Below are 12017 nucleotides of genomic sequence, written 5' to 3' on the forward strand. Positions count from 1 at the left end.
ATTTTTTTTTGAACGACAGAGTTTTGTACGGGATTTTAGTGTTGTGTTGAAAAGCATCACTGAAGTGAAAAACAATGCTCAAATTACACAAGTAGTCAGTCTGGAATTCAGTTTACTGCAGAGTTGTTCTAAGAAGCCCACCAGGCTCCTGAGACGTTGAACTTTTATGAAATACTAACCAGCCCTCTCTCCCGTTCAAAGGTACCATGTTCTCTGTTACAAGTGGTGTGAAGAACCTCCACTGAGCCCTGACACCTGTGCCACCATTTTGGAAAAAGCTGGTCTGGATAACTGGGCCCTTGGAAAAACGAAAGTAATGTGTTCATGTAATTTTCAAGGAAAAAATTCATACTTATGGTGGATGTACTGAGAATTACATTTTACAGTGATTGAAAATATCATGGCTTTTCATGTTATAGAATCTCTAGCTTGAAATAGGGGAAGAAAATTGATAAAGTCATAACAGTTTCCTTCTTCAGCAGAATTAAACACTTTGCTCTCATAAAGGTTTCTTTTAAGAAATTCAAGAAAAATATATCTTGAAGATTTATCCAAAAAAGGATGGAATGGATGAGTCTAGAAAACAGACTTTTATATTTTCTCTATTTTATCACCACCAGATATAGTCAAAAAGCTGTCGAGAATCATAATGATTTCAGTAGGATTCTGTTTTTCTTTATTTTCCTAATTCTCAAATCTGCTTTTGTTGTAAACTTGAAATTTATCCGGAGTGAAATGTTATTACTAGACTCACACTATAGGTGTTTGGATATTGGTGTGTTTATGTATCAGATTTGAGAGCCTGTGAGATCTTAGCTTATTTAATCCCTTAAAGCAGCGGTCCCCGGCCTTTTTGGCACCAGGGACTGGTTTCGTGGAAGACAGTTTTTCCACGGATGGGGGGCGGGGGGAGGATGGCTCAGGCGGTAATGCGAGCGATGGGGAGAGGCAGATGAAGCTTCGCTCGCTCGCCTCCTGCTGTGCGGCCTGGTTCCTCCTGGGGGTCGGGGACCCCTGCCTTAAAGAATGAAGTACAAAATCATAATCTGTTTTGAATATGGAAGTAAAATAGGTGGCTTCTTGGAGAAAGGATGCATTTACTTCTCAGATATCCTCAGAGCATTACAAACAAGATGGGGATAAGGAGATAAACAGGACCAGGTCCTGGGAGTACACTAAATGTATCACTGGGGAAGGATGGAGAGGAAGAATCAAGCTAAGGCAATGAAGTACTCAGATTGACCACTCAAGAGTAACTGCTATCAGCTATTCCATAGGCGTAGACTGAAATGCCACACTTGCCAAGAAATTTATATTAGCTGCGGGAAGTGGGGGACAGAATTTTCATATGTTCAGATGAAAAGTTAGGCCTGTTAGTTATCTCTCTTGTATATAGTAGTGTGTATATGTCAGTTCCCATCTCCCAATTTATCCCCCCCCCCCGATTTCCCCCTTGGTAACGATAAGTTTGTTTTCCACATCTGTGACTCTATTTCTGTTTTGTAAATAAGTTCGTTTGTACCATTTTTTTAGATTCCACATATAAACAATGTCATATGATATTTGTCTTTCTTATAACTGATTCACTTTGCTGTATAGCAGAAACTAACACAACATTGTAAATCAACTATACTCCAATAAAAATTAATTTAAAAAAAGAAAAGTTAGGCCTGTAACAACTTAAAGAAATTTTCAAAGTGTTTATCTTATACGGAGTGTCCTACATATCCAGTAATCCGTATTTACTTTAGTATTTAGTAAGGGGAATTCCTGAGCATTACAAAGATATGTTTTTTATTCACACCATTTTCTTTCAGATTCTCACAAAAATGAATTTTGTCAGGCTGAAATCTCATGATTTATGGTCTGAAACACATGCCTAACTCAAATGGAGTTTTAACTTGTAAAAAGGCCCTTTGCAGTTCCAGTTTTGCATGATATTTATGCAGCATTTTAAAGCTATTTGTATTTTTCCACTTCACCTTTTCCAACTCATTAAGATGGATAAAAGTATTCAATATAGAACATTCCTAATGCTGTGCAAAAAAAATGATGACCTTTTTAGATAGATTAAATTTTAAATGAATTGTTGGCAGTAGAATAGACTAAATATATTAACATCTAGAGTCCTGTAGAAATTAAAACTAAATTCAATCAAAACCTGTAATGTTAAACTGTTGGCCCTTGGTGCCAGGCTTCTAAGTGCTGAGAGAATTCTACAGTCAGGGTTACCAGGTCTCATGACTCAGCTCTTAAATTTGAATTTAAGTGACTTCTTAGTGGATTCAATAAACTCTCTTTGAGGTGACTTTCATTAGTAAATTTAGCCATTAAAAGAAAAAAACATACCTTCCTGTTTCCTGAGAGTGGTTGAAAACTCTTAGTTGAGAACAGCTCCGAGCCTTCAGGGTCCCCTGTTGCTCTGATTCATTTTGATTTTAGAATCATCATAAATCAGCCCTCCTATCTTCACAGTGGCTGCTGGGTCCGGTGAGAAAGTTGTTCATTCTGCATGGGACCCTCTCTCTGCCTTACTCTCTCCACTGACAACACTGTGAGCCCCTGAAGGGCAGTGCCCCTGGTTTGTTCACCTTTGTATCCCAGCAGATAAGTACATAGAATAGGTCTCAGTAAACATTTGGTGAATGAACTCCTGTAACTATAACTGTCCTCTCTCTTACAAATAGATTTGTAAGATTTTTAAGTTTGGGAAGTTTAATTATCTCTTCTTTCAAAAAGCATAAAAAATTAGCTTTGCCCAGAGTATCTGATGCTAAAACTTTGATAAAAGAGCTTGGTATCCTCCACTCATATTGGCCCATCCAACAAAACCTAGGTACCTGTTGCAAATAAACAGTATGATTGTTAAACTATATTCCTTCTCAAAGAGGGGTTTTCTTCAATCATAAAAATCTATAATGTGATAGCAACATCCAAGCCAAAGAAGCAAAAGATAGTGATTTCCAAAATCGAAAAATGTTTAGAATATAATCTAGTCTTCAGAGCACAGCACATGACTGTTTCACACCTGCACACCGTAGTTTTATTGTGTTTTATTTTAATTCTTTTAAGGTGTTCCTTAAGTATTATCATGTGGAACAGTTAAATTTAATGCGAAAGGAAGCCATCGACAAGCTTATTTTGATTCAAGCCTGTGTCAGAGGATTCTTGGGTTCAAGAAGATACCAAAAAATACAGAAGAAAAGGAAAGAGAGCGCTATAATAATACAGTCAGGTAATAACTCAGACCATCTCACTGTGTAACAAAACATAATGCTGTGTTTAGATGTGTGCATGAAATCAAATCTTACCTCCAATTCTTATGTAGCTTTCGTGTTTAATTCCAAACTCTGTTACCTTGATACTTTCTCTATGCTAAATCTGAATGATTGTTGTAGTGACTGACACTTTTAATATCTGAATAAATGTTTTGTTTTAAAGAAAATAATTTTTAAATTTTCTGTCACTATGAAACACAATTGACGTATTGTGCAAGATACAGCAAGTGACTGAATTAATTGTAGATCTCAAGAATCATATTATTATAACCCATTGGACAATAACATTTTCCCTACTTTATTCCAAAGGTTACACTTGCCATAATTTTTGACAACTTAATGAAATCTCATTCTGCTAAAGGGCATCCATTTCTTTCTGTTAACTGTAGGGAAATAATATTTATAATCATGTTTCACAAGTTTTTATTAAATGTATTAATAGACTTTGGATTTCACTTTCCATTTTTCTATAAAAAGCTAAATTTAGAACCCAGCATGGCTTGATACAATATCTTTCAAAAACTTTTGACTAGATACCTATAACAAAAAATGTATTTTACTCTGTAACCTGATACACACACATACTACAAGCACTGCATTCTGATACTTTTCTATTCTGGTTTATTCCATTTAATTTCTAGATGTTAGATTTGGCCCACTAAATCGATTTTATGATCCACTATTTATTTGCAACCTACATTCTGAAGAACACTGATGTGGTGGGCAGAGTAGCTGACTGACATTCAAAAGATTCAGTTCAAGGTCCAGTCCAATTTGTCAATCCATAAGAGCTCATCATCATCTTTTGGAATTTTACGCCCTTCACTTCTCACTGGGATATCAAAAATGCAAACCCTGCAATTTGGGATTTAATTCTTGATCCACAATTCCAAACTTCATAAAGCACTGAAAAAAGAGGTTTTTTCATAACTCATTTGGAAGTGAAACATGACCTAATATTCACAGTCCTTTATTCATCCCACTCGGTAAGAATTGTGTGTTTTTCTGGAGAAATATTCATGTGTTTGACTATGGAATGCTGACTTACCATGGGGAATTTTACAGAATATATGTTATCTGTTCTGAATTACTTTTCTAAAAATTTTTTTTAAAAAGTTTAAATCTGAATTCTGAAATATATCTGGCTCCAAGAATAATTGGCCGAAAGGTCCAAACCATATACTTATATAATAGGGGTTTTCTCCCATGAATAGCTGAGCATGGCAGAAATAAAAGAAACATAAGCATTAGCAGATTTTAAGCAAATGAGTGAGTACATGTTGTCTTTTTCATCAACTTAGTTCATCTCTATCATTTTAGTTTCATCTTAATACTCCCCTTAATACGAAAGTTACTTTAATTCTTTTCTTGCTAAAGCTTGTCGTCTGGAAGAGTCTTGTTAATGATTCCCATATTTTTTCGAACCTGTTCTATTTGGAGTCTTTAATTTCATTTTCCTCTTTGACACTGATGGTCAAAAGCCATTTGTTTCTACCCATTGAAGTAATGCTTTTTATTTATTATAATTAACACTGCTCTGGGCCTTATATGTTTCAGCTGCAAGAGGACATCTAGCCAGGAAACAAAGGAAAGAAATTGTTAACACGAAAAACACAGCAGCAAAAACCATTCAGACTCAAGATCAGGAATTTGACTACAAGAAAAACTTTGAAAATAAAAGGTAAAATAATGTTCATTCTTATACCATCTTGACAGTATAGATTTTTCACATCTGGAAAGTCACAAAATAAAGTCCACAGTAAACAAGATGTGGTACACATATACAATGTAATATTACTCAGCCATAAAAAGGAATGAAGTAGTGCCATTCACAGAGACGTGGATAGACCTAGAGACTGTCATACAGAGTGAAGTAAGTCAGAAAGAAAAAAACAAGTATCATATAATATTGCTTATATGTGGAACCTAGAAAAATGGTACAGATGAACTTATATGCAAAGCAGAAATAGAGACACAGATGTAGAGAACAAACTTATGGATACCAAGGGGAGAAGGAGGGGTAGGATGAATTGGGAGAATGGGATTGATATATATAGCCTACTATGTATAAAATCGATAACTAATGAGAACCTGCTGTATAGCACAGGGAACTCTACTCAGTGCTCTGTGGTGACCTAAATGGGAAGGAAATCCAAAAAGCAGGGGATATATATATATATGTATATATATATATATATATATATATATATATATATATATATATATATATATATATATATGTAGCTGATTCACTTTGCTGTACAGTAGAAACTAACACAACATTGTAAAGCAATTATATTCCAATAAAAATTAAAAAAAAAAAAGTCCACAGTCTTTCTCGTACCTAACCAGGTTTCTAACAGTGATGCATCAAATGTCAGCGACACCCCGTGGCCACTTTTGTGTTCTTTATCCTATTTGAGAGTTTGTTGGCATTTCACTCAGATGACCACACTTTCCTCCTCGAAGAAGATCTTATCTTCAAGTTAAGGGGAAATCATTCCAACTATCCTTTCAAAAGAGTATTAATAAAGGAACAACTGTGAAATTTTGGCCAACGTATTACAAGATCATGAACCATAGCAGGGACACTACTTTTCCTTGAATTTTGTAAGATATTTTCTGTGATCCGTAGACTTAGAGCTTATCAAAGTACAGCACGCCAACCTAGTGAACATACCCTACTTACTGATCTCAAATGTGGTTATAGTTTCCACATCTCCTTACTGTAGGTACTTTGTTTGGAAAAGGACATATCTTTTTTTTTTTTTTTAATTTCTTATTTAATCTTAATGTCTTGAAGCTGAAACAAATTTAACAGCCAGTGTTTTTTCACCATTGTATATAAAATTGCTAGTTTACAAGAGAAGGTGACACTTTAATAAAATGTAAAACTAAGTAACCAACTTTTTTCATGTCTCTAAAAAGCAAAATGACTTCTTAAAGAACCAAAAGGCTACCAAGAGATTCATAGGTTTCTGCTGAGTTACAATATGTTTTAATAATCTAGGGACTCGATGAGAGTATTTTTAAATGTATGCCCTCACTAACTGAACACCCAACATTATGTTTGTTCCTACATCACCTTCTAGCTTTTTATTATTTTAGCTCTTCTCAAATCTTTCAGAATTGTGACAAATACTAACAAATGATGGCTATCACAGAAAATTCTGAAAGAGGAAAATGTGGTTTTTTTCCTTGTTTTCTTAATGTAATAAATGTACTATAATCATCTTTTCCCACTACTCTGTACCCTCTGCTACTTTTGGAAGAAATACAATCCTGAATGAAGCAAAAAAGATAATTTCTTGGAAGAGGACATATCTTGAAGTGATTAAATTCCTAGGATTTTGATACCTCAGTAAGTGAAATTATGCTGGGATATTTCTCACTCTAATTTGAAGCTAGTTTTCTCATTATTTGAGTAGCCATCACAGTTGTCGCTAGAGAGGACATTTTGGGGAAATACTCAATTATTGTGACTTGATAAGTTTTTATTTTGAGCTTTTTTGTCCCTTTTGCTTTTCTCCCAACATAATGTAACATGTGCTATTGCCAAACAAGGTAATAAACTCTAGTTTAGTATCATATATTCCGATGCAATATATTTTACACAGGGAATCTTTTGTGAAGAAACAGACAGAGAATGCAGTGTCTACTAATGAAACAGTCATTCCAGCTCCAAATAATAAGGGAAGTACATCTGTAGTGAAGACTTCTACTTTCAGAGCTGAGGGGGAATCCACGAATGCTATGGAAAGTAACAACAGAGGATATCAGACCCCGAAAAAAATGAACAACGTGTATGAGGAAGAGGCTAAGCAAGAATTGTGTCTGGTGGGGGACGCTTGGGCAGAAGTAAACACCAATAAGAAGTATATGAAAGACTTGGAAGAAAATAGTAAGATAAGGAAAATGGAAAAGGAGGACACTGTGGTCCAGAATTATTATCAGTGGTACACAGAGGAAAGGAATTTCGAAGACTCAAAAGCAGCATATCTAGAAAGGAAGGCCATATCAGAAAGGCCAAACTACCCAGGACTTTGGTTAGCGGAGGAGACCTCAGCTCCTAAGCAGCCTTCTTTTAAAAAAACTTTAGAACCTAGTCTTAGCCAGAGGTCGGTTTGCCAAGATGCAAATAGCAAGGAAAAAGAAAAGAAGACGTCTGTGGTCACCCAGAATGCCCCAGTGTGCAGTCATCAGAGGAACCCTGTGAGGCATGGGACGGTCCAAGAGAGGCAAATCGAACCGGCAATGCAAGCCCAGGAAAAAGAAGACAAAGCAGCGGTGTTCATTCAGAGCAAATACCGGGGCTACAAGAGGGGGCAGCAGTTAAGGAAGGACAGGATGTCTTCTTTTAAAAATCAAAAAGCGGTTGCAACACCGACAGAAGTAGCAAGAAATACTCACACTTTGTATTCCCATCCTGCAAAATTTGAGGAATCCTGTAACATCAGGATGAAGAGTGATAAAGACTCAAAAGCAATTTCAGAAAAAGAAGCATGTGATTTGGCAATTTTTTCAAAACAGGTATGTAAACGAACAGATTTGTTTACTAGTACGGATCTCTGGGAATTCCACGATAACCGAGTTAAACAGACAATTGATAACTGATATATTGTTTCATCTGTTTTTATGAGATTGCAAACTTTTTCAATAAAACGTCTCAGGGTCGGTGCTATTCAAATAGCCATAAATTTTGTAAACAAATTTCTATGATAAAAATAGTATAAAATATGATGGAAATCTTGTGTAGTAAGGAGACTAGTCATTGGTTTCTACAGCCTACTAAAATGCTGGCATTTGACAATGCAAATTTCCATGTATCTGAGATCTTACATTATAGCTGAAAAAAAAAGTTTTCAAAATCCTCTAAAGTCTATGCTTTCTGTACCCCAAATTTTGAGAAGACATAATTAGGTATCAGAATCAGATTGTAGCATTACTGAGCATATATGCAATGAAGATGACAGTCTGTATGTTCTGTCATGGCCATGAGGAACCATCAAGAAAAGCCACAAAGGAAAATTCCCTCTTGGAGAATATCTCATGCTATTGGTAGGCGTGTTTCAGCTGTTTCTAGAAGGGGCAGTCGGCTTTAGGGCTTCTCCCAGGTGTATGGAACTCTGATAAATTAGTGCTATGGAGAGATCACAGGCCTCTGTCCGTGCCCCACTCTGGCTCTTTCTCTCTTTCTTGAGAAAATCACTTCATGTGTCAGCACCCTTATTTTCCCCTGTGTAAAGTGAAGGATTTTCACTAGGTGGCCTCTAAAATGCATATTATAAATGAATATGTACTATCAGGGTAGTCAATAGTGTATGAAATCATAGAAGAAATGTCATAATGGGTTCAAAGAAGGATCACCTATTACTGCTGAGTCTCTAAACTCTGCCTTTTGTCTGACGGTGGCTAAGCCCACAAGAAACACAGTAACTGCCCTTGGACACCCCCTGACTGTTATGAGTGTGGCCCAAACATCTCCAACCCCTAGCTGGTCATAGATCTGCCATTGTTTTATTTAGTCCCTTCCTGTTCTACTTCTTTAAGCACATGGAAATATTGAGTTTAATATACAGGCAGTCCTTCCCTTCCTTGTGATAAATCTGCTCACTCTAAAGACCAAAGCGGAGATTAGGACCCTGACCTGCCAGGCAACTGCAACATTCAGGAGATGTAGAATCTGCGGGCATCCACCTACAGCTGGCAAATACCACCGTGGGCGTGGATTCAGTGCTCCCTGGGAGCAGAGCTAGAGGCAGAAAAGCAGGAGCCCCACCTTCAGCCTAGCAGGGCAGCCGTGTTAACAGACAAGGTAGAGGCAGAGGGGCCAGGATGGAAAGAGGAACCGTTAGAGAGAGAGAGTAGCGCTGAAGTCAGGCGAAGAAGCCTGGACAGGAAAGGGGGGAGGCTAACACAGTCAAAGTCAGCAGAGGGGTTCCTCAGGATAAAAGCAGAAGAGCCACGGCAGCAGAATGGTAAGGATGGAAGCCAGATCTCAGGGACCCTGGGAAGGAGTTATCAGGAGAGAATGCTTCTGGAGGGTCATATGTTGGACAGTTTTGAATGGAAAATGTGAGATGGGCAGGTAGCACAAAGGGGGAGGTTTTGTCAAGTGAGGACTTTATCCGACCTTGGTACAGGGTCAGGGTGAGTCCTGGAGAAGAAGTACATGAGAGCCCCAGGGGGGAGCGGTTCAGGAATTGATCAGACCCCAGTGTACCTGTGGAGCTCACTGAATTCTCTTCCTTGATTTAATCTGACATGTGACCTTCTTTTTAGATATCAAAGCTATCTGAAGAATATTTCATTCTGCAGAAAAAACTGAATGAAGTGATTTTGTCACAGCAACTGAAGCCTCTTTATCTGGGTGTCTATCCTCATAAGCCAATTACTAGACGAGTTTCTTCTCAGCAGTGCATCTCAGGTAAAGATGGGTAGAGTTGGAACTTCCCGAAGGGACAGGCAAAGCCAGATACTTTGTTTATTAGTTGCCCACCTTTATTCTATAGCAGATTTGAGGTGACAGTGTTCTAACTGTCTTGGCAAGAGCCTTCATTTTATTTCATTTTTTATTAGTAGATACACACTTTTCCAGAATGTTCCACATACCCCCCTACCTTTTTTGATTTCATTCTCCTCTTCTTTTCTTTTTCTTTTCTTTTTCCCCTTTATATACACTTTAACTAGAACTTGGCATATGACACCAAAAGGGAGTAGAAAGGGATGGAGTTGGGGGAGGGTGGGGAGCAGGGTGCAGTTTGGATAAGAGGGAGCAAACAAGTGAAATATATCTGTTCCTTCTGTCAAAATCTGTATGGTAAGTAGAAGGTGCAAATCTCCGTTCAGATGCACAAACCCAGATGCACTATTAAATTTTCTTCTTATCAGCCTAAGTCACTCTCTGCCCACATTCACTAAACTGGTGGCGAATTCAGACTCAGGAATTATCAGACCTCCCCTTCTCCAGGGCTGTGCAAAGGCCCCGGGGCCTTATATACCCACCAAAGGATCAGGTAAAGCCTGTAATCACTAGTTAGTTGCCCACAGGTACTGCTGTGACACTCATCTCCTGGCTGGCCTCACGATCTCTACACGTCGCGAGGCTCTGCTGCTCCCATACGCGCAGAAGACGCCGGGAAACTGGCGTGTCAGGAGTCTTACCGGGTTCGCACACGCTCCAGGTGGCCCTCCTCCCTGCAGCCTTACCACCTCCCCCATGGGCAGCCGCCGATGGCCCTGCTGGTCCCTGTCTGGGAGAATCTGCATTTATTTTCCTTTGGTCCTTATTTCTCGGAGGCCCTCCACCCGCTCAGGGCACCAGGCCCCACCTCTGCAATGAGCGTGGCTCTTACCAAAGGCGGGACCGCCGCTAACCTCAGGCAACTTCCGTGAAAGTCCCTTAGGCAGGAAAAGACTAAGATGAGCCCGGCTATTTGTCTGATATGGGAGGAAGGAAAAATAGCTTAATGTTTCAATCAGTTATCCTGCCACATTGTTTTCAAGACTTGTGTGGAGCTTTTAAAAAAAAAAAAAACCAAAAAAACCACTGCCACGAAGTGTCCACCCTTCCCAACCCTGCTGCTCCCAGGCCCTGGCCCAGACCTCTTGATGTGAAGAAGCAGCTTGGCAAGTCAGAGCCCAGAGGCGCATTAGTTTGAGTGCCACCGATGACCCTGCCCGGAGGCCTGCTGCCCGGCAGGTGCCGAGAGGGGGCTCGGGGGCTTCAGCCTCTCTCGGCTGTGTGTGCAGAGGCCCTGGTGGAGGCGGGGCAGTGAGGTGCTGGAGGGAGCGTCCTGGTGAGCAGCTCAGCCCAGGGCTCAGCAGGAAGCAGGGGGTGGAGGGGTGCGGCGGACGCTTCCTGGAGGGGAGTGGGCGCTGCCAGTGTATTGCCACGACTTGTGTGTGTCGTGTGTTGTGTATGTGTGTTTACTGAAAATGCTTTAAGGTGCACAGCGTGATGATTTGAGGCCCACATACCTGGTGAAATATGACTGCAGTCAAGCTAATTAACATATCTTCTTCTCACATAGTTGCCTTTTTTGGCGTGTGTGTGATGAGAGCACCTGAAATCCACTCTCCTAGCACATTCCCAGGATTCGGTACAGTATTATTACCTGTAGTCACCGAGCTGCACATTGGATCTCTAGACTTATTCATCCTGCACACCTGCAACTCTGTCCCCTTTGACTAACATCTCCCTGTTTCTCCCACCTCCCCACCGCTGGTAACCACCGTTCTGCTCTCTGCTTCTAGTGTTCGACGTTTTAAGATTCCACGTATAAGTGAGATCATGAGGTTTTTCTTCTTTCTGCGTCTGGCTTATTTCACTCGGCATAATGTCCTCCAGGTTAATCCATGTTGTCCCAAATGGCAGGATCTTCTTTAAGGCTAATATTCCTGTGTGTGTGTGTGTGTGTGTGTGTGTGTGTGTGTGTGTGTGTGTGTGTGCGTGTGTGTGTGTGTATCACATCTCCTTTATTCATTCATCTGTTGCTGGACACTTAGGTCGTTTTCCCTATCTTGGCTATTGTGAATAATGTTACAGTGAACATAAACATATCATGTAAGGTACTGATTTCATTTTTTGGGGATATATACCCAGAAGAGGGATTGCTGGATCATATGGTAGTTCTATTTTTATTTTTTTTTTAGGAATCTCCATATTGTTCTCCATAATGGCTGAACCAATGTACCTTCTCACCAAAGGTGTACAAGGGTTCCCTTTTCTCCACATCC

General features: G+C 39.4%; 1 protein-coding gene across 16 annotated transcripts in view; it reads left to right on the forward strand.

Annotated features, from left to right (window-relative positions):
- Positions 1-12017, forward strand: part of MYO3A (myosin IIIA) — a 188188-nt gene that overhangs the window by 144535 nt on the left and 31636 nt on the right. For 14 of the 16 annotated variants that reach the window (XR_014242597.1, XR_014242598.1, XR_014242599.1 and 11 more), the window contains exons 27-31: positions 202-313; positions 3073-3235; positions 4836-4959; positions 6896-7808; positions 9561-9705. Coding sequence is in view for 11 of the 16 variants with exons in the window: in XM_082385245.1 (XP_082241371.1) it covers positions 202-313; positions 3073-3235; positions 4836-4959; positions 6896-7808; positions 9561-9705 (1457 nt within the window). In the remaining 5 variants the exon portion in view is untranslated. Of the gene's footprint in view, positions 1-201; positions 314-3072; positions 3236-4835; positions 4960-6895; positions 7809-9560; positions 9706-12017 lie in introns of those variants that run through there. The other 2 variants (XR_014242600.1, XR_014242601.1) reach the window with 2 other exon arrangements.

This window comes from Balaenoptera borealis (genome assembly GCF_965194805.1).
Source record: "Balaenoptera borealis genome assembly, chromosome: 3".
Classification (NCBI taxonomy): domain Eukaryota; kingdom Metazoa; phylum Chordata; class Mammalia; order Artiodactyla; family Balaenopteridae; genus Balaenoptera; species Balaenoptera borealis.